This window comes from Hippocampus comes, unplaced genomic scaffold (genome assembly GCF_001891065.2).
Source record: "Hippocampus comes isolate QL1 unplaced genomic scaffold, H_comes_QL1_v1.1 scaffold322, whole genome shotgun sequence".
Lineage (NCBI taxonomy): Eukaryota > Metazoa > Chordata > Actinopteri > Syngnathiformes > Syngnathidae > Hippocampus > Hippocampus comes.
Genome location: NW_017805137.1, coordinates 616,290 through 639,682, shown reverse-complemented (window position 1 = coordinate 639,682; position 23,393 = coordinate 616,290). Strand labels below are relative to the sequence as shown.

The window sequence follows — 23,393 nt, the reverse complement described above, 5'->3', positions numbered from 1 at the left end:
CAAATGTCGCAAGCGGAGACGGCCAAGCCGTGGCACGTCGTCGTTTCTACGGCCAGAACATTTTGACAACGCCAAGCTACAAATAACGCCCAATGTGGGAAAATCCAGATCAATATATAGCCGGTCCTGTATGTGACATATGCGAGGGCACGTCTGATTTATTTCATTTATCACCCACGAAATAGTTTTTCAGTTTGGACGTCTGCAGCTAAGACACTTCACCATCAAAAGATAAAGTCCGTGCCAATCAATGCAAACAGAAAAGTCCAGCTGAAACGATCCTTGTTAACAGGTAAATAGAGCGTCTACCACAGCCGACAGATTGCAACTCAAACGGCATCAGTCATCAATAGAAGCGCTCATTGGTAGGCTAGACTGATGCACAAATTACCTTGACCAAGGTTAAGGCATTTCATTTATTTATGTCTCCTGAATTAATTAGCCATTCCTTCAACGATCATGTTAACTATGTCTAAATTTCCGCCGCGTCTGTTTTCAAATCAATTTAGCCGGCGACCCGTAAATAATGGCTGACATTGGTCTGTGGTCTTCCTTACCCTCAGGTGGCATCTTCTTTTCGAGTGTCAGTTCATGCACACTCAAATTACGGCGGTAGAGGAAAAACACTTGTGCACCGCCGTGAAAGGTGAAAACCATTCCTTTGAACCGTTGACCCTGTTTGGTCAATCAATGGCTTTGCCTTGGTCGGATGACGTGAAAAAGTAAGAACAGGCGCTGCCATCGGAGAACGCTTTGGCTTTTGCCACCCCGAAGAGCAGGTGACATCATGGTGAAATAATAATTTGCGATCCGCAAGTGTTGAACACCCTTCTGGACGAACGCCCTTCCCGTCAAACTTTTAAGTGGGCAAAATGAGAATGTGCAGAGTGAGACTTCCACGTTTCAGGATGTCGATGAACTGCCAAGTGTATGACAAGAGCCACGATATAAAGTTTGAGCACAGGCACATCAATTCTTGTAAATATTTAATTCTGTGCCTCTGACAAGGCACACCACTGAAACAAATTGTTACCAGGATGAATTCCAGCTAAGTGGCATGGAAATATCGCCAAAGCTGACGCACTCATTGAATTTGTATTTTTTATTTTATTTTTTTTAACGCCACCATTAGAACGGAGCAGTCAGCTTGTGGCTCGGATTGAATACATTTTGTTAGCACATCCGACGAGAGCCGAGGCAACATTTGTCTGCATGTGACATTCTGCACTTGATTTTTTTTTTTTTGGACACTTTTTACTTTTGCTCTCAACATATCTAAACAGATAAATCATTTCCATTTCCATCTGCAGATGACGACAATGTACAAAAAGGCAAAAATAGAGAAAGGCAACCTTGAACGTCGCACCAGTTTCACGACGATGTAAAACATGACTGACTCATGAAAACCAGCGACGCCACTCACTTTGAAGCTTTTATTCACTTAAATCCTCAAGCGTTAACGCGAGAACATGACATTTAGAATGTCCTTTGGTGAGATTGAAATACACTTTTTTTTAATACTGGATGTAAACTGATATTCTTTGACGCCAGCACATTGCCAACAAAAAGGAAAATGACCCGTACAACTAAAAGCATGAAATAAAGATGAATGGGGTAGAAAAAGAAAAAAAAAAAGCCTGCATTTTGGGTGTCATATACATACATTAAATTTGCCTTTTTTTTTTTGTCACAGTTCAGCAAAGATACAAAAGTACTACATTACTTGTTTTGTTTTCTCAGTTTAGATGTGAACCTGTAAATACATCGATGATTTTCTATCCACCTGTCGTGTGGAAAACTATCCTCTGACCGGGTCGAGAGAGCAGAGAGTCTAATAGAAAAGAATCAGACAGCTTTAGTGGCGCTTATTGGAGGAGGAAAGATGATGGGAGAGCCGAGAGAGAGAAAAACGGAGAGGATTCTTACACATGTGCATCACCAACATTTGACAAAAAAAAGAAAAAGAAAGAAAAAAAAAGAATCCTTCAACCGACGAGGAAGATTCACAAAAGCACAGGTCAGTGGCAGCACGGCGAAGGGAAGGAAGAGGAGCATGAGCTTGAAGGCAGAGAAACTGGTGGAAAGTTTGCGCGCCGCAACGTCGCAGTCTGCGCATATTTCTTTCCATCCACAATGCACCGGCGAAGAACACGTTCTGCGTTTGTCCTCCCCGACGGACATTATATTGAAGAAGCTGAGGGAAATATTTCTTTGTTTTGTCTTCCTCAACGGTCCGGCCAGCCTTAAGCTTACAGGAACGTCCCAAAGGGGTCTCGGCAGCCGCGGTCGGCTCGTGCGAGTCAATTGGTTGCCGCCGTTGTTGCCGTGGCGATAACAGAGGAAGTCCTCTTCAGTTATTCGCTCCGACCGGTGGGGAGCTTTAAGCACCTGTATGGCTTAGAGGAAGGATGAGCCGGAGCGGTTGGGTGGGGCGGGTGTGGGGGGGAGGGGGGGAGCGGGGGGTCTCATTGTTCATTGCACTCTTTTACGTTCAATTTCAAGATTATTTTGCATTTTTTACAAGTATACATTTACATTTTTTTTTGTGTATATATTCTTTGATATTGAATGAACAAAAAGATTTTGCACTCACTGATCTGGCACATTCCTTTTCACATCAGTGTCCGCTGAGGCTGCTCAAAGAAGAAGCTGGTGTAGTACAGTCCACAAAGCTCACGATTGTTCTGCTTGAATGGTCGTGGGTTATTCGAAAGAGGGATGGGTCGGTCGGTGAGGTGAAGGCTGTTTGTGTGTGCGGGGGGAGGGGAGGGGCAGGGGTGGGGGTTGTGGGGTTAAACTGCCCCCACCAGATCGGTCTCTTTAGAGAAGTGCCAAGCCCAGAAGTAGCAGTAGCCCGAAGGAGGATGCGGGCCTCAGGGGGCGTTGGCCCGAACTGGCACCTCGACAACCCCCCAGCTCCGACTCGCAGAGCGGCTTCTCGCACAGCAGGCCTGTGTAGGCCGAGGGGCAGTTGCAGCGGACGTTGCTGATGCACACGCCGCCGTTTTGGCAGCGCATGAGCTCGTTGTCACATACCCGAGCTGTGGAGGAGGCAATGTAGTAAAAAAAAAAAAAAAAAAAAAAAAAAAAGAAGACAAGAGTGAGTTCATCGGAGTAATTTCATGACACATAACTTGAGAGTCACTGTGAGGAAGAGAGAACGGATTAGCCCCTGCATCAAAGTGCATTGATTTCATATAATTGAATCATTCAACTCTCAAACTTGAACGACGATGAGGAAAATTCCGACAGAAGCACATTTGAGTTTTACTAACTCCATTTCATCGAGTCACCGTCCAGATTCATAAATGGCAGAGCTGTTTGCGACCGGTTGCAAGGTTACCAATGCAGGCGTTGTCCAAGAATAATCGTAGACTAGCTTTTGAGTGATGAGTAAAATGAGTAAATGTCTTCAAGTAAACATTAACAATGACCAGTGATTGTTTCACAAAAACCACATGAATATAAAGTGCAAATTAAATGCCAACAGATGACAATAACATTTCAAAATGTCAACATTTGTCATTTGGATGCGACTTCAAAATGAGGGTGCCCTCAAGGGTTTATAAATTCTTGATCCACCTTTAAATACTCGGTTAAGGCTGAACTAATGAGGAGAGGCACAATGTGCGTAACCTCCTCCTTGCCAAATAATGAACTTACATCCCCTCTTGTGAGCTATAAATCCTCATCGCGATTTCCGTACTTCAACCGAAAGCTCCCTGTTGCCACTGACTGGCTGACTGGTCAGAGCGCTTCATGACTGGAGGATCATTAAAAAGAGATCAAACAAAAGATTCAGCTTGCTGACTAGTGCGCTAATTATTTTTGATGTCATGTCAATCGGCACGGTTATTTCCACATTTCCGGTGTAACAAAGCAGAGTCCACAGTTTCCCCAGAGCCTGTGAGGCTTCCCCCTCCGCCTCCAAACAGCAGCGACTTTAGACAAAGTGAACATCAGGTTGAAAATTGGCTCATATTTAGAGCCGGGACACCGAGGCCACTCTATTCCCGCCGGAGGCAAGCTGTCAAGCAAGCTGCAGGCAAACAAAGCAAGGCTGCGCAAACTAATAAACCAACAGAGACAAATAAACAATGATAAGCACAGGAGAGACTTTGACACGTTTGCCTCCTTTTTTCCCGTTAGTGGAAAACAAGATGCTAAGCAATCTATGAACTCGATGGGACATAAATATCCCAACCACAAATATCGGGGCTCTCAGCCGGGTGCATGCCGTGTCCCAGGACGAGTCAAAATGGACTTTGATGGGATGTGTGCAAAGAAAGATTGACTTCTATTTGGCTATTTAGTCTGGTGGGCAATAACTTTTATTTTCATTTCTAATCTCATTTTCAAAAGGAGCTTGACAACGGTACAGAATCCGAAGTATTGGGTCAGTAATTAGAATAACAAATGTGGAGTGAAGAAATATCTTCGGGCCACACATGTAGCGAAAATAGGACCGGCCTTCACACTGACCAGAAACTCAAATTAATTCATAAAATGTCCAGTGCTATTATTTTGAAAGTTCCAGCTCCATTTTGCCTCTCGGGGTCGTAAGCATACATTTACTTTTTTTTTTCCTTTCTTTTTCTCTCATGTTGGATCTCTCACACTCAAAATAAAAGAAGAGAGGCGAAGGCACTGAGGTGTATTCATTAAAAGAGGGTGTTTCCTAGAAAATAGCAGCGATACGATCAGGATGCAGGGGGGACTCCTTTAATGAGACCGCGACCTTCATACTTGTCCCTGCTGCTGCTAGTAAAAGTATCCCCCTTCCGAGAATATTCACGGCGGCTTCCATTCCCGCTGTGCGGCATCAGAAAAGCTGACCTGACAAGAGACAACTCCATGTATTTGGAACATTTTTCTCAGCAACTCACCTTCGATCATCAAATAGGTTTGACTCGAAATGACACGAGGAGCTGGTATAGTACGTGCATAAAATACGTTCCGTGAGTTATTCGATTCGATCTTGTCAAAGATCCAAGGCAATTCAATCAACGTTTACAGGGGTCAAAATGACAGACGCATTTTTTTGTCTTAATGAAACAGCCGTGTTTACAACCTGGTAATCCAACAGTGGTGATTAATGCCAAATTAACCGTGATTGGTTTTTGCTCTTTTCGGCCCAATTTATGACTTCACCTCCTAAAAATTCCCATCGCACGAAGTCTGCATGTAAACAGGTATGGTACATGATCAGATCTGGTGCATTTACTTTTGATGAGAGAAAATATTTGGAGAGGGGACTGATGAAGTAGGCGTGTCTGGAACGGAAATGTGTTTGGTGAGAGATTTCAGATTTAATTGCATTCCACAGTCTGCATACAAATGGAGGTTTGACCATGCACGCATCTCCTTTTGGAATCGGAGGATGGAAGATGGAAAGGTCACAACGGAAAACTTTTTCAAGTATTTCTGGTACCGAGCCCTTTTTTTGTCTTACCGACAGAAGTACGTGTAAACTATCTTGAAGAAAGCGCGCAAAAAGTCATAGCGGCCTTCATTTTCATTCTCATTATGAGCATGAGCGACTGTATTAAAAAAACGGGGAATTTCTCCAACCTGTATCCTCGTCGAGAGTTGTTAGCTTTGGATGACATTGCCTGTTGTTGTGGACTGACAAAAAAAGGTGACGCATACTCAAACAGATTCCAGGCAGTCTGTCAAGCCGTCAATATTGGCTCAGCTTTTATGTCGCTGCCGTGTTGCATGGCTGAATAACCGCGTTAGTGAGCAGCATGCGGGCCGTTGCTTTCCCCCCGTGTGCCCGGGCTGAGCGAGACAGTGTATGTCCAGCTGGCTTTACGATCGATGCACATTTTTCCAACAAAGCCAAAGATTCAGACAAAAGGGCAATAAGGGAAGGTGGGAGATAGCCAGACAGCCGATTAAGGGATGGGGGAGGGGGAGGAGTGGACCTGAAAGTTGGCGGTCGTTGCGGTTCTACTTACATTTGCAGCCATCGTCCCACATATAGCCAGGCAGACACTCGCGACACTTAGGCCCTGTAGTGCCCTCCTTACATATACAATATCCTGTGCCATTACAGCGATCACTGACTGAGCCAAAGGGATTACAATTACACTCTGGAAAAACAAAAACACACACACACACAAGCTGGAGACAAGGTGCACGTGCTTTGACATCCCAGCACCCCTTGCAAATGTGCACAGCGTGGCCCAACGGTCCTCGAGTTCAATGACTGTTCAACAACATTCGCCCGATGAAAACTTGTGGCTACATCACCCGCAATGAAACTGCTGCCATTTCAATAGTAACACAGAATGAAAACAATGTGAAGTGGATTGTGCGTGCGAGCATTTTGCCAGTCGTTTTTAAAACCAAATTCAATTAAATACCGGTAGTCTTTTTTAAATCAATGAGAAATCATTTCAATGGTAGTCAAAGTTAGATCACATTGATTATGATAACCCCTCCCCCCCAAAAAAAGTACAAAATGCTTTTTATTAAGACGAAGCAAATTTGGAAATTTACAGTCTGATTCAGATCTCCCGAAAAAAAAAAAAAAAACTTACTGCGATACTACTCCACATCTTCATGTCGCCCATCAAATTTTAAATATTCGGAAGAAGTTAAGTGTCATTCAAATATCGATATGTAATTTTGTATTATTTATCATAAGATATATAATGTTATTTGCGAAATAGGACAGTAGGTCACGGTGCATGCACACCCATTAAAACTGATGAGCTCTTATTTGATTTGCGCTTAAAAAAATGGCATCTTCCCCCCTAAAGCTCAAATTTTTTCCCCCAATGTGATCATTTTCTTCTTTTGAAAGGATCCTCTGAAATTGTGTTCCTATTTTCAGCGCCTAACTAATCCTTCTTTTTAATGTACAGCGCGCAGTGAGCAAATATATGACGCACAATCATTAGCTGCAATTTCAGGTGGACCAAATGGGCTTTAGTGCACATGCGATGTCTAAAATGACATTGATCAAAACAGGCAGAAGGTGTGCAGAAGTGGAAAAGGGAGAGTGCAAATGGCTGTTTTTCAGGACACATGGGAATGTCACCAAGACGGCGGAGTGGAATGAGTGGAAGGACATCACATTGAAATGGGCATTGTTGTCATCGTTTCTTTCAAGCCCAGAGTGTTACAACAATACTTTTCATGGCCCCGCGACCCTCGCGTCTTGCACAAACTCAGCTAGGCTGGGTTCCAGCTCACCTGTCGGGATAAGTGAAACTGAGTACAATACGCCAGCCAGAATAATACGGTGTGTTAGAAAGCCACTGTGCACACGTGTTTTTTACTGATGACTACTGAGCCAATGTATTTTGTTTAGTACGCGTTTCAATATGTTAAACCATGTCTGTTCATGAAATCGCAAGTTCACACTGAATTTCCGAACAGCCTGTACTAGATGTGTTTGGCCCTGGACCACGTTGCCCTTCCAGCGTTGCGCTACAGCTGCAACCCTTTGCTCTCCAAGTGACAACGGCAGTATTTTTGACTACCCCCGCCGCTCATCAACTTCAACGTACATGCCAGGCAACAGGAAAGAGGTGACTTTAAGTGACAAATCAAGGCATGGAGGTCAGCACGCAGAGCTGGGGTGGCTGACAATTTGGCACAAGGTAAATTGTCGGTGGCCTTTAATGCCTCGTGATGGGTTTCAGCTGTTGCTCCTGAAGCCTTTTCATATATTTGACATAATGTCATATAGCATGTCTGACTTCTTTGTTTCCTTGGAACTGTCGTAACCTGTCAGACTGCCCCCCGCTCTCTCCCCATCCCCACCACCACCAGCCGCCACTCCCGAGCTCCCCTCAGGACTTAAACATGCACCTGGCACTGCGGACGTTGAAAGACTGGCAAATGTAGCTTTTGCCATCGGGGACGATGCAAAATATGTTCCCGTATTTTTAGACAAAGAAAAACAGCTGAGGCAAGTTAGAGTGCTCGTGCAAAGGTCACGGCCGGATTAAAATGGCTCGTAACTGACAATTACAACGAAAGAAAATGAGACTTTAGCTTCTCGGGACTAATTGTGTGAGAGAAATATGCTGATTACAGTTGCCTTGTCCACAAATGATGAAGCTATTTTAAACTCGGCTTGTTTACCTCGTCGCCAAAAAATAGATCAAGAGTAATCTTGCAGAACAAACAAGTGTTTTCAGATTCCACTCTATATTTAGGCCACGTGCAAAATATGCATCCTTCATTAATGCCTCCAAAATTATTATTTTTTTTAGACCAAGAAAAAAAAAATTGGAGTGTTTGTGTTTGCCTGGAAATATGGCTTCCGTCAAGGTGACGGGAATTAACAGCGATTTTGGAAAATCTATCAATTTTCTTTTTTTTTTTTTTTTTTTTTTTACACAAAACCTTCAGGCGTGCGCTCGAGACGAAGGCGGCTCAAGTTGAGAGGGGTTTTGCTTTCCCCTTTCAGGCCTTTTCAACACAAAGCATGTATCCAGATCGGCAATAAAACGGCCTCACCAGAAGATTAAAGTTTCGGAATAGCTCAGCCTGGGGGACAGAGCTGATTCCAATCGATGTGGAGTGACCCGAAGGGAGCTTTACATGCAAGATGCCGAACAATCGACCAGGTTTAAGGTGCTTTTGCACACAGGAAAGTGCAAAAATTGCAGAGTCAATTTATGACTTCAAAGACCTGATGCTGCATTATCGATTAAAAAGGTCTTCAGCAATCAGTGTGTCAAGTGATCATCGCTTCACGTTCCGTGTTTTTTTTCCCAAGTTTTATCACTTTGTGCTAGAGTTTTAAACCTCTATTGCCAGCTCAGACTAATTGAAACATGAGTCACAAAATGAATAACTCACATTCAAGTTAACTGTCAAATTCCAGCCTTAGAAAGTAAGCCACCAATTTTCATGTACATGTGTGTACCGGTGCCATCTTGTGAATTTTAGAGGGCCAAATTTGCGCAATACCATCAATTTCCTTCCAACCGCCGTTATTCTAGACACATAAATTGAGGATGGATATTAATGAATGAGGTGGACTGGAGAAGGCAAAACAGGACAATGTGAACAGAAGGACGGTTAATAAAAGGAGGATGAAGGTGGACCAGTCGGAGTGAGGACAGTTTGTAGGAGAAAAGGGGAAGCGAGGGACTAACCTATGCAAACATTTTCATCATCCAGTTCTGCCGAAGCATTGCGATAGAAGCCCAGCTTGCATAGCTGGCAGTGCTGCCCCCTAGTGTTGTGCTTACAGCTCACGCAAATGACCGTGTTTAGCAGCTCGATGTAGCTGCAACGGTTGGAGTGGCCGAAGCATTCGCAGTCTTGCAAAGAGGGCGGATGTGTGCAGAGAAGGCAGACAGAAACGTGGTCGAATTTGGTCCGCTGCTTTCAGCGCTACGGCGGTCGGGTTAGCACGAATTTGGTGCCACAGCATGCCGGGTTAACAATGGGACGAGATGTTTGGGAGATCATGAGAGGGCCGTGGTGGAGGGGTGGCGGTGGGTTCATGAATAGTTTGCCACGAGCACAGCCACTGTTTTAGAATCGACATTGCAGAAGCACAGCGTTAGTATAATCACAACACATCACAAGACAGGACCAGGCGCGGGAAAGTACAGAAATACGCTCACATTAAAAGCACCACACAGCATAGGGCAGGTCAAGCCAGGAGAGAATTTTAACCCGATGAACCGAACTGTAGACTTTCGACATTGCCTGTCCAGATACAATTTCGCGATTGCTCTGATTTGAAGTGACAGGAAAGAGGATGAGATGAAACCGTTTTTGCCAGTAATCTGTAATGAACGTTTCCCCGACAAATTCAAGAAACCTAGAATTGATCTAACAGTTGAAAGGTGTTTCTTTCACAGGCTGACACTACGATGTCAACTCAGTCACCAACGAAATAACCGATCATGTGTTAGTTGCCCGTCCTTTTACAGACAAATTGATCGTTCAACTTTGGCTTCGTGATTTCGTTCCAGCATAACTCTGCCAACGTTCAGATTGCTCCACAGCTTTCGGCATTTGCATTGTAAAAGGAGCCGAAATGGCAGCTCTGTCCTGGTTGCTTTCGCAGTTGTGAGCCACGGTTTGCTAATGAAGATTAGAGCTGAAGATATTGCTGCCCATTGATTGGTTGTCAGAGAATTGTCACCGTTGAACTTTTTGTGAACGACATGCCCTGTTGCTGCGGTGATGTCACTCTCTAGTTGCCATTGCTATCGCCGTCCTGCCTACATACTCCATGGCGGGATTTCAAACCCTGACTGTACTGTTTGGTGGAAATGAGGCTAAGATGATTTTGCCTCACTTCTTCCCGGGCTCTGAAGTTTTTAATGTTCTTTTCGGGAACAGGATAGTGTTTACCAATGCTTATTAGCTTAGCTGACACAAAGCTGCAACTCAAGTCGAAAACGAAAAATTGACAGCCAAATTCCCATGGTTATTAACAGCTTGAAGCCAATGGGCAAGTCAGATCATTTGCTGCTAGATTTCATTGGCTTCGATGCGGTGCAATGTCTCTGAAAGCTCATGCTGCAGTCATTTCTGCTCACTGTCATCCCTGCCCTGAAGGCTGCAGGATGGGCAGGTTCGGAGCCTCACTTCAACTCCGCTCATAGCAATAAGACTGGCAGGCTGAATGACCACTGACACCATGTGTCACAGTTGAGACAGATGTGCACTCTTAAGCCTCACCGCCGCCAACCGCTTGGAAGGAATACCCAGAGAGGGAAGGGCGAGATTGGGGCTTTTTGTCCAAGGGATTGTGGTTATTAAGGATGAGTATTGAGGTCAATTCGCCCTGTCCACTTACTAACCACCTGACAAGGCTTGACCATGAAGGAGCACCCGTGTTGTCTGTTGCACAACCACGGACAAGCATAAGACTGAAGTAGTACTCCTCACTTTTTTACCATAAGACAAAGAAGCTGCATTTTTATAGAAATGGGCTGAGGTTGTAAATAAAGTTTCTTAGTGTAGTTGTAGTTCATTCCCACTTTATTTACACTTTGGGTGAGGATCAGTCTAAAATTGGGTTAGTAGTTCAGGGTCCGACAAAAGGCAGTAGTTCATTCAATAAGAAGTCTGAGTTTTCATGGGGGGAGGGGGGATTCCTACCTCGTTTGCGGTTTGCAACGTGGACTGAAGGGGCAGTGGACAATGCAACTTGTGGAGCTACTAGAAACAAATTGGAAAAAAAAAAAGAAACAAGCATAAAGAAAATAAAATGACAATGCAATCCAACGGAAACATGTAATGTCAGATAATTAAGAACATGGAGCATCGAGATTGATCATGAAAATCAAAGCAGGTTGCAAAAGATGAACGATGGCTCTGGAAAAGGAGGGGTGGCATTGCCAAGTGAAGTTGGCTGCATGTAGCGGCATCTGATACAAACGCCAGAAACGCCAAAGCATTCGAGTAATCGTATTTTCTGCTTCATTTAATAAACGTGTTTTGTATGATTAAGGCCTGCGTGCTTCCCCCAGACACAAACTAGCCTCTGACAAACCGCTCGTCCACCTCACACGAGGCCATCCAAGAACGTTCCACTCTAAATGTATGTGCAGGAGCGTGGCTTGGGAAACGGACTCACAGTGAACGCATCAATCTCCCAATTGTGTTTCAGTCACAGAACAAACAGTGGCTAAAGGAAATATGCATCTACCACATCACGCTGCATGGCGTAAACCCTCGACACACATGCTCTGCCGTGTTGTGCGCTAGCTGTTAGTGAGATGGCTGCACATCATATCTGCATGACAGGATGAACGCCGAGTTGAGCCGAACATCAATATGCGCAAAACCACCGAGGACCCACTTCCGCTTTTCTTCACTTTGCGCTCCGATGGGAGAAAAAAATTCAAGGAAGCTGGGAATAAAAGCAGTGGAAGGCGCACAATGTGTATCCAAGAGTAGTGGACGAAATCATATTAGAACAGTTGAGCTTCTCATGAAAAGACAAGTCTTCAGTGAGAAGTCAACATTGTGAGCATCCGCTTTAAATGGGACTCGACTGTTACATTCAAGTGCACCTAGCTTGGGGGAAAAAAAAGGCTTATTTGTTACTTCTACACAGCTACGCTGACAGTACATAAATGTCTGTGTGAAAGCAAACACATGGCATAATCTGAGAGGCCTACCTTCTTTTCGGTTAGCGACACCTAGGGACGAGACATTCGGCCGAACTGCGTGCAATTGAGAGAAACCATCAGTTATTCATGTGCACTCGGGTGATGCACTTAACAGTCGGTCTACGGGGGGAACTATGTGGCGGTGAACACACACAACTGGAGACACGCACAGGTCTGGCATGAGTCAAAACCAGTCCAATTGGGGGAACAGCAATGTGGCACAGTTTGACATGGACGAGCAACGCCAAGCATCCCATTCGAGGACACCGGGGAGACGTTGGATGTAACTAGCGTGACTTGCATGTGGGATTGTGCTGTGTGTGTTTATGATGATGGCGATGGTGATTGAAAAAATGAGATTACATGACACCCTCTCCAAAAACAAACAAAACAAAACAAAACAAAAAAAACAAACAACTTACATTTGAGTCATGGCTTATGCGAGTGACTTAATTCTGAATGGCAACTCAAGACGTTTGGGGGCATTTTGTTTAATTCATCACATTGACTATGTGATCAATATCTAATTACAGTGTATTTCTGGTGGAGGAATAACAATGAATAAATAATGGCAGGTGTTGGGATTTGGAATGACGGACTGCTGTGGGAAGCATCACCTCAGCGTACATCCACGTCGGTATTTCCGTGTCGGGGAAATACTCTCGCGTGCCTGGAAATGGAGAGGACTCAAGCAACACGGGTACATTCCCTCCTCGGGCCCCTCCATCTTTTTTTTTTTTTTTCCTTCATCATTTTTTGTCCTTCGACCGTATAAATGGGGCACCTTCCTGCGAGTAACGCAACGCCGTCAAATATGAAAAAGGTGCCAACAGAGAATGTGACCTCGCTTCTTTGGCAAAAGAACACTTTTCAAGCTGTTGCATTTCAACTTGCTTTCCCCCCCTGGACTGAATAATACATCAGCTCGGAAAACCGTGACTATCACTTTTAATCCCCTAACGTTTGCATTTATTGATTTAAGAGAGACAAAAGACTTTCCTCCCATCCCATCTCGTTTTTTTTTTTTTTTTTTTTGCCCCCCATCACCCTCCAAAAAAAGTGATTCACGATTGATCTTGCATTTGGAATCAGACATTGATTGTGACTTCACCTCTGGTGCACTCAACCCAAAAATCTATTCTTTCTTTTTTTTTTTAAATTTCTTTTTATTTTTATGATGGATTACAAAAAAAAAAAAAAACCCTCCCAAATTCGCATTTCAAAGTCTTGCGTCTAATTAATTCATTTGAAAGGTTTTGCGATCAAAATCCATTGCTTAGTTTCTTTATTTTCACAGACGATTGTTGTGCTCAGGAAGGCGCTGAGACGGTTTCAATCAATGCCGCGCCGAGAATAACAAAATGCTATTAAAATGGCCCGGTTTCTTGTTTTTGAAATATTCATTTTGCTTTAATATATTGCCATTGAGTCAGATTTGATTGCCCTGAAATATGTCAGAGGACAGGAAAATAATCAATCGTGATAAATTAAAGTGCAAAAACTAATGCCAAACAGACTTCCCTTCGTTCCACACGACGTTTTCATCTATTTAACGTCGTCGGACGGCTGAACTTCTCTCATCCTCTTTAGTCATTTAGTGTTCAAACTTGTGTCGTTTGCGCAGCCTCGTCCTCTTCCAAGCAGATAGTCGGAGCAGTTTTGCGCCACTGCTGTGAAAGGTTGCAGTGCGAGAGTCTAGCATGCACACTCCATGTTAAGCTTTCGAGGACGGCTTTCATGCACGGTGAGGCATTTGGACGCATGGCAGACACACACACACACACACACACACACACACACACACATAGATATACATACGCACACTGAGATATTTATGCATATGCGTGCATGGCACAGAGGGGGGAGCAAAATGGCAAGTGAAGGTGATAAAGAAGGCAAGCGGCGGAAAATTGGTCTTTTGCCACGTGTCCATTTCTGACGACCGTGCTGTCCACTTTTCTCTTAAGCCTGATTAAAAACCACCTGAGGACAATCTGTTTGCACACTACGGCTCACACAACACGCCGCAGGAAGATTGCCCAATGCTGGCGCATAAAACACACGACATGTCCTTCAATAAAAATTCGCTCAGACAAGCTTTAAATATTTTTCATTCCCCCCAAAAAATAAAATAAAAGGGTTAATAATTTTAGCGATGACAATAATGCTTCCCATCATACTCGACGTGTTTATTTGTATTGATTTCAACAATGTTTTTTATTTTAAAATGATTGAAGATTTTGCATTTTTTTGCTTTTATGGATCATCTCGTTAAATGATTCACTTTGTCAAAGGTCTCGTAACCGTTTTTACTGCAGGCTGAAAGTGACCAGCGCATTTACTTGTGTTTGAATCTATTTTGTCCGTATCACATAAATAAGAAGAGTCCAATTATTGGCTGTGTTGACTGCGCGTGTCTGACATTTCGTGCCAAGATAATACTGACATATATTTGATGCAATTGCATCCAAACACTTCATCGAATGGATAATTGCAGGGGCCAGCATACGCGAACCTTGCATTTCGTCTCCCAGCCGATGAAAAATTTGAATCCGACATGTTTTCGTCTACAGTCTGCCGATCCGGGCGTTGGTAATATTCTCTCCGATTTGCAATAAAAGACGGAGAGTGGCTGTGAGTGCACTTTGACTTTGTGTTCAACGCAGTCCTCCCGTTGCTGCATCGCACAGCCTCGCAGACGGCGGCAACGTGAGAGCGCACGCCTTATTTCTCGCTTTCTTCTTCTGAGGGCACGGCTTGATGGTGATCATACCGGCGCAAAGTGCCTCGCAGCTCATATTAAAATAACCTTAAGCAACCTCATACTTTCGGAAAAGTCTTTGGCCTGAAATAAAGTTGGGATGCTGTTTATTTAAAATGTAAAGGAAAAGGTAAGGAAACGTGTTGAGCGAGACGACTCTCGAGAGCTATCATAAACAAATGGGAAGCAAGACACTCATTTCGAGAAAGCACAGACCATGACTCGAACAAACCTTTGTGCATTGATTCGCGAGTCCTACGGAAATACTGAGGCTGGGACCTGCACACCTTCATTTTGGCTCGTCGATCACATAAGGAGGAATGCATTTGAAAATAAATCAATCAACACAGCATAAACATTTCTCAGTGTTCGACTCCAATTGCACACGCCACATACGTGGCCAACTACATCATTGGCAAAGGAGATCTTGCAGTTTGTACTCTAGCAACGCACTTTATGTGCTCATCTCAACTCTACGACAGTTGTAAGGTTTGTCCCTCGATGCATCAACAGGTTGAATACGGTCTGGAATTTTTTAACGACGCATGTCTAACCCTAAACCGCAGCTCATCAGAAATGAACACTTGGCACCAATTTGAGGGACGTGTGGTGAAGGGTAGTGGCACGATAGGCAGAGCGAAGCATCCAGCACTGTGACAGTTCCTTTGTGACGGATTACTTACTAACAGGACCAATGTTATTAGGAATACCTGCAAGAGAGGAAGAGGAAAAACAAGGGCATAAATTCAGACAGAGGAAAAAAAAAAAAAAAAGCACGGACGGCAACCTTTCATTTCATTCATTTACAATGCACTCTTATTCTTTGAATTCAATTATCCTTGAATCCCCTTGATCGGTTGCAGCTCTCACCACCATCATGCAACAGCCCGACTTGGATGAGCAGCATTAAAAAACTAATTCCAGCGGACACATTAGGGCCAGAAACAATGCGTGTCTTTATCTTTTCAAGTTAAAAAGACATTTGAAGATGCTTCTGAGCCGCCCTGCTTTGTCAAAACGATTCTTTGTCAAAGGAAGGCGAGACGGAATTCTCATGCACACCTTCAGCAACACAACGCATCCAATGTCGGCGCAGAGCGAAAAGTCTGCCTGTGAAGCCAGGACGCGTCTCATCCTGTCCGTCCCTCACCGTGCCAGACGGCGACCGAGCATAGAACGGAGCGTGTCTCATTCCCATGGTGACAAGTTCCCTCTCACCTCAGGGTGTCGACTGGTTGTGCTTCTGTGGAATTGAGATGTCTCATTCTTGCCGTTTCAATCAGGTCAGCCTTTGAAGTGATATTTACAACGCAGCAATTGATCAGATTGGATTAGCTATGACCACGGTCATTTTTTTAGTGGGTTGCTAAGAGTTCACTTGTGTGGAAGTGGGAGACTCAAACTGCTGTCATTCAATCACTGTGTCTGATCTTTGCTAGCCAGACGTCCTGTAAATTATCAGCTGTGTGTGTGTTGTTGTTGTGTGTGTGTGTGTGTGTGTGTGTGTGTGTGTGTGTGTGTGTGTGTGTGTGTGTGTGTGTTCCCTGTAAGCTGTGAACTGCAGGACGCCATGCCGACACACAGGGAGGGAGCATAATGGATGCCGGACCTCCGGGGGGGGTGGGCACAGATGCGATCGAGGAGACAGGAAGGACAACGGCGAGGATGAGCTGAATCATAATCACCTTTATTGTGCTTAAGGGTGCAGTTTTAGCAGTAGTAGCGTCGAGTGTCAAAATAAACGCTGTTCGAGCGGCGTAAAGGGAAAAAGGAAAACATGTGAGATGGCAAATTAGGGTGACCAAATGTCGACTCAGACAGACTTTGGAGAAACAAAGCAACCGACAGAATGATTCACAAGCCATTAGATCCAATAGATGAAAACAGACCCTGACCGTGTTTCTAAATGATCAGATTTCATACTTTGTTTTTGTTTTATTACTTTGGACATTTAAACTCATCACCAGTTGTTGTTTCATAGTTATGTTTTTTTAACGTCATGAAACGTGTAATTCTTCACCATTAATTCTCAAATCTTATGACTCACTGTATTTAGTCTTTATTCTCAATGTTCACAAAGGGGGGGGGGGCAAAAATGCACCGTATATAGTTCTGTGAGCGAAACACTAATTTAGACTCACACCCAGCACTCCCTGATTAATGACGGAAGTCGTTCATCCATCACTGCACCACTCCATAAGTTTGCCCAAGAATTGGACATGAAAAAATTCCAGTCATGCCACAAAGTCATGAAAAGACACATTGGTAAAAACAAAATAAAACAATTCTAGAAGATGAATGGGAGGAAAAAAAATAAACAAATGATCATAGATGTGAAAGAATGTAACCAAAATGAAAAACGAGGTCACCTGTGCGACTTTACACAGAAGAGGTTGTTCTGTTCTACAAAACAAATATGTCTGTGCTGCTAAATATGGCCATGTGGACAAACCGACAGACTCAATCTAGACGTACTCCAAGGTGGATATTCACTCCCGTGAATCTAACACCGGAAGACTGGCTCTTGTTAATGAGCATCACAAAGCGCAAAAGTTCACAGCCTGAGTGGAAAAAGTAGAAAAAAAGTCATCAGGGGGTTTATAGAGAATAAAATATCGTCTGCCAACGCGATACGACTGCTCTTTGCCTTCAGCGAGGAAATATGAGAGTGCCTCAACGTGGATCGAGCTGTCGATTAGAATGCTGCGATGAAGGCACAATGAAGCAATTAATCGCAGAGTGCGTTGTGCACTTCAATAAACACCTCGTCTTCAAGGAAAACATCACATCTTCAGCAAATCACTGTGCACCGCAATGTCCACTCTACAAATATCCAAACCGATATTCAATCTCCATTAGAGTAGCCAGATGCACACATTTTATATAATATAGTACATACATGCAAAAGCACAACTTTTTTTTCAGACAACTTTAACTTTAACAGTTTTGCCATTGGGAATGTCATGAGAAACCGGGCTTTTCGGCTCTAAAAGGCACAAATAAATGTTAGAAACTGGCGACTCATTAACAAAACATACTTGACGCGCTTCCTTCCTATTTAATACGATTCGGAGCCCCGATGGGCTGTCAGCACAATTATTCACCCCTTTATGAACAACCTGTGGGGTTTGAACAGACTTCCAAGATCCACTGTCGCAGCCATTCCATTATTTTTCAATCACTGTCATTTCCTATCCTGTCCACGTGGCCCAGCGCCATCATGATGAGGGCACGGCGGCAATCTAATTTTATCCTATCACACCGGAAGAGCATTAGCAGCTCATGTTGACCGTGCGCTTCATTGATTTTTACGAGCGATGTCGGGATCACGGTTGCAAGTCGCTGAACATGATCTGTGAAGGGCGTGCGATTCATTGAAAATGATCTATGACCATGTGGGGGTCAGTAGCCCATGCTCCAGCCCCCCCACGCCCTTTCCCCGCCCCATCCACAAAAACACACGTACACACATACACAGACGCGCACATACAGGGTCGGCAGGCTGAGTCATGAATGGTAACGTCAAGTCATTTTAATATAAATCTCCCTTCCCAGAGATGAGAGAAATTAATGCCTCACAGGCTCTGCACATTTATGCAGTCATCCATCTGAGATCACCGCGGTGACCTTAATAATAAATTATATCAAGCCCATAATAAACATGTTCTCTGATAAAGCTACGGGGAACACAGCTTTGTCGCGCACACTAAACAATTCCATCCTTCATGTCCGCATGTTCCAAACTGGAAATAAATTAGGTTGTGATGCTGATCGGAATTGTCAATCAAATATTTACAAATGTCCCCCCCCCCCACTCCCCCTCCCTTCTTTTTTTTTTTTTTTTTTTTTTTAATAGTAAACCATTCATCAGCGAACACAGGAGTCCATCTATAGCGGTGGTCTGTACTTTGCCGAGTGTTATTGACAGTTTGTTTTCTATATGTAATAACAGCTAACAGGCCAGCAACGGAGAGACCGGCACAGGCGCGCAACAAGAAAGAGCAAAATGACACATTGGCTCACTGAGGTGGCCGCCTCGCTCATTTGATCGAAAGGCGTCGCTCTGAATTGAGGCTTCATCTTATATTCTGAGCGCCCGAGGCGTCGTTCAAGATTTCTATGATGGAATGACGTGCATGTCAGGTGGAGAAAAAGTAGGGAGATGGAATCTGAAGATTAAAAAATAAATAAATAAATAAGTATTTGAAAAAAAGAAAGATTACCATCGCAGCTACATGGCAATAAAACGAGATATTTTATATTGCAGTTAATGAATTGTACAGTGAGGTGATGAACATTCAACTTTGTGCAATTGGCCAACACGTGATTGTATTGCACGACCGCATTAGGCCGACAAAAACAAGGAAGGAGTGAGTAAAATCATATTACGAGAGACTTTTAAGGTGTTCGAGTCAAATGTGAATGTAATTCGCGGTATTGTCGTGGAGAAGTGATATTGGAGGACAATTTGCATAATGGTTGTTTAGTGCTCCCGAAGAATGAGATTTATTTTACGGCAACATTAGAAGATCCCGTGGGGATTTGCTCCTTCGAGTGAAATAGGCACAGAAACAGACTCGCACTGTGCAGAAGAGATTCAGCAAAATATTCAGTGCATGTGTGTGTGTGTGTGTGTGTGTGTGTGTGTGTGTGTGTGTGGTTGTTCGCTTGTTTTAATGAGTGCGAGGCATGACACTGTACCGTATGTGTTAGCACCCATGATAATAGGTGAGTGCGTTTGGTGACATTTCCATGATCAGCAGCTCTTTGTAGGACTTAAAATAAAGCTGCAGCATCTGGTAGAGCATAATGAATGGAGTGCAGAACCCTGGCTGTTATTCTGACAACAATCTCCTCTCTTCTTCACATTTTTTTGGTCCACACGGAATGGTGGCAAGATATGTCAAAAACCTTGAGGCTTTTGATAGAAAGCGAACCCCCAAAATCAATGCAGTTGAACAGGATGAGGTCACATAAAATTTTTGAAAAGATTTTTCATGGTCTCGTATTTTTAATAAATATTCGAACCAGAGTGTGTAGACTTTTTTTGTACACACTGTATGCAGATTTTGCCTGAAATCAAGGATAAAGATGTGCTCAGTCACCTGCAGGGAATGCATAATGTGTCTCAGTTATGAATATGTGTCTTTGTGTGCCTAGGTGAACCAAAGGATGTGTGACACTTTTTTTTTTTTTTAATAATGTGCTGTCAGTCTGGGGTCTAGGAAGGGCTATTTCACTCACCCTTCCCAAGTCTCATAACAGGGATCCCTTGGGAGGGAGAATAAGTCATTAGGTCGGCGGCCAAGAGCCTTCGAGCACCGGTGATGAATGCAGAAATCACAGCAGATGCAATAAGGTGAAGGAGCCGGATAAAACTTGAGCTTCAAACGGATACCGGCGCGCTCAAGCATATAAATGCACCTTATAGTTTATCCGGATGTCTGAAAGGCAATGGGCGATGTGTACGTACGATATTGTACGACCTCCCGCAGTTGATTAATGAATTAAGTAGCATTTAGTCTGTGGGTCAGTGGCTGATAAGAAAAATGAATAAAGTTCAAGTCATTTGCATCTCATTTAAGTGTCGCCGAACTACATCGCGTGGGCAACAAGAGCATGCGCTCATCACAAAAAGTTTGGGATGTGGGGCTTCGGGGTTGAATTTCTTTCAAAATCTTAATGCACAATTTCTTCTACAGGTGAACCGAATTTGACCTTCCTGAAACTTTCGAACACTCGACTGTTCAATGTTTCAGTGCTTTTGGCACAACTTTCTGTTCTCTACCAAGGAGCTAATTGGCAACATTTCACAAAAAAAAAAAAAACTAAAGTGGTTGATCCACGAATGGGCCAGTACATTTCCTAGTTCAATTATGATTGGTTGTCATCATCCAGTCCTGCTCATCATGCGCTTCACTTTTTGACATCCCGAAACCAAGATGACACCTAAGAATTGATCAAAGTACCGGTACCTCGCCATGACGAGGCTTCTCAGAGGGAAGTTGCCTCTGAGTGTCACAGAGAATGTCACCAGTAGGTTACAACAGCGATACAGAGACCGGAAGAGTCACAGAAAGGCATAGACGCGGACAAGTTGGAAGTTTCTGTTGTGAATTGCTTTTCGTGCAAAATGTTCTGAAACATTGAATAATTAGATTGAAACGTCAATTGGAAGTCAAATTAAGTTCACCAGTAACGATTATTTGAATTAATTATGTTTTTTAAATTAAAAACACTCACAGACTCTCTCTTAGAAAACTGGGCCTTTCATCCTATGCACAGATAGTTGCTCGAGTTAAAATGTTTTTAGGACGATATTTCAAGTTACACGATTTGCTGACATTATTGTTTGTGTTGACAAAAATGTAGGGTGATGTTATTTAATTTTTGTGAATAATCTTGACAATAGGTGTCCATTCTTCCCCCCAAAAAGTGCGCATGTAACGGTAGACCGGAGTCAATTTTGACACATTTCTTTCAAAATAAAACAAAAAAAAAAGCCTGAATTTACGTGAATAATCTTGACAATAGGTGTCCATTCTTCCCCCTAAAAAGTGCGCATGTAACTGTAGACCGGAGTCAATTTTGACACATTTCTTTAAAAAAAAAAAAAAAAAACAAAGCCTGAATTTACATTTTCCTTTGAAACTGTGTTAATTGCCTCGTGTTACCTTGAAGCGCTCTCAGATAAGTCATTCTTTCACTTTTCAAACTGTTAGCGTCAGATGTCAAAAGATGACGTTGCGGAATGCTGCTAATTGGCTATCAATTCTTGCCAGCCGTCTGCACCCCAAAGTCTTCACTTTCCATCCGCCTTTTGTCTGTCAAAGAACCTGTGACGTGACCCTTCCGCTATTACTAATCAGCCGTGCGAGTGTGTGGGCGTACTCACATATATTCGCAGTGCCTTTCGGGATGGGCAAGTAGGAGCCGGCACTCCACGCTCTGCCTTGGTAGTTCCTCTTACAGCGACCACAATCGGGCCCGGTGGTGTTGTGCTCACACTCGCAGCTCAGCTTCTCTTTGTCAAACACGCAGCTGTTGGCGTGAAGGTTGCACTTGCACCTGTCAAAAATGGTGTGTGTGTGTGTGTTGGGGGGGGTAAGAGAGACAGGGGCGGGGTTGAAAATGACATGTCAACATGAGTAAAATTTCCACTTCAGGACTTTATATAGTCAGACAATCCAGGTGGAGGTCCGCATGTCCTTGGCTGAAGGCGACATAAAGCAGATAAAACAGTCTCCACTCAGATTTCAAGAGGGATTCAAAGGCGGCAGGTGAGTCAAAAAAAAAAAAAAAAAAGACAAAACCTGGCTTCTTTATATCCCTTTTTCCGTCTGTTCTCGCTAAGGTTTAATTGTCCCACAGGAGGATGCATGGCGGGTGCAAGGTCACCGCCGATAGTTGGGGGATTGGGCGCGGCAGAAGGACAAAAGGCTGAGCAACACAAGCCCAGTGAAACACCGGAACAGACACGGCGAGAATAAAAGCGAGGAGCTCGTAATTCTGAAAAGGTAATGAATAGCTCAAAGTTAGCCGGCGGGCAGCGTGGAGCCACATCTACACTTTCCGTGAGGGATTAATATGAGATGAGCTCTCAGAGGCATATTTTCGGTATGGAAGGAGGGACTCCCTTAAGGTGCACTAAATCCTCACTCGCACCCGGCTCACAGTACATTCATTTAACAATGGACTCGACAAATTCATTTTCGCCCGTCCCTTGGAGAGCACTGCGGAGATATCATTACTTTCTTTAATTAATGAGCGCCATCATTCGCCTCGTGATGTACTCGCAGAAAATACATCAACCGCTACAAAGCGGGAACATATTTTAAGCATTTGGCAATCCCCTCAAAACATCGAAAAAAACCCAGCATTTGACTCTTGATTTTTCTGTCGTTTAATTGTTTGACATGTTCCATTTCGGTTTTAGGGTGCCTCAAAAGTGTGCACTTGCAAAAAGCAATTGAGATCGGAATTTTAAAGAGCACGACACAAATAACAGAAGACCGTGCGGGGAAAATTTGGTTCAAGGTCACGTTAATTTCCGTGATGTGTGATGACTATCGTTGCACATTCAAAAGTTTCTGTGCTATCCACAGCTCCATCCCGCAGCCCTCAACAATGAGATGGCCAGTCAGAAGTAGACATGAAGGGAAAATGTAAAGATATGCAAAAGCTCAGCAGAAGGATGGCTCTTTTTTCAAAGATAATTCATTGTCGCTAAGTTGACTGTGACTCACAATCCAACAGCAATGCTGGCTGCGACTTCCACCCAGCATGACTCACTGTAGATTTGAACTGTGCCTGTTTTTCGTTTATTTCAGGAGAAAAATCCTCAGGCGGGCTCGATGGCAACATTCATAGTCTCGTTTGAATGTGCTCTTTCATTCAGCTTTTGAGGTGAATGGCATGTCGGGCACTCGTTCCCGAGGCTTCCAGATGGCGATGTTCATGAAGGTATTGAAGGGCCAGATGACACGGACAGCCCCACAGTGGTCGCCGACGTCAGCGCGAGAACC

At 43.8% G+C, this 23,393-nt stretch overlaps 1 protein-coding gene across 8 annotated transcripts in view; it reads right to left on the bottom strand.

Annotated features, from left to right (window-relative positions):
• Positions 1-1,419: 1,419 nt before the first annotated feature.
• ntng1a (netrin g1a) overlaps positions 1,420-23,393 on the bottom strand; it is a 60,208-nt gene continuing 38,234 nt past the window's right edge. For 2 of the 8 annotated variants that reach the window (XM_019867145.1, XM_019867144.1), the window contains exons 4-8: positions 21,764-21,936; positions 15,552-15,578; positions 9,123-9,290; positions 5,961-6,095; positions 1,420-3,041 (exon numbers count right to left, since the gene is read on the bottom strand). In XM_019867145.1, the coding sequence (XP_019722704.1) occupies positions 2,821-3,041; positions 5,961-6,095; positions 9,123-9,290; positions 15,552-15,578; positions 21,764-21,936 (724 nt within the window). In that variant the 3' untranslated portion in view covers positions 1,420-2,820. Of the gene's footprint in view, positions 3,042-5,960; positions 6,096-9,122; positions 9,291-11,091; positions 11,152-12,116; positions 12,162-15,551; positions 15,579-21,763; positions 21,937-23,393 lie in introns of all 8 variants that reach the window. The other 6 variants (XM_019867152.1, XR_002167954.1, XM_019867146.1 and 3 more) reach the window with 6 other exon arrangements.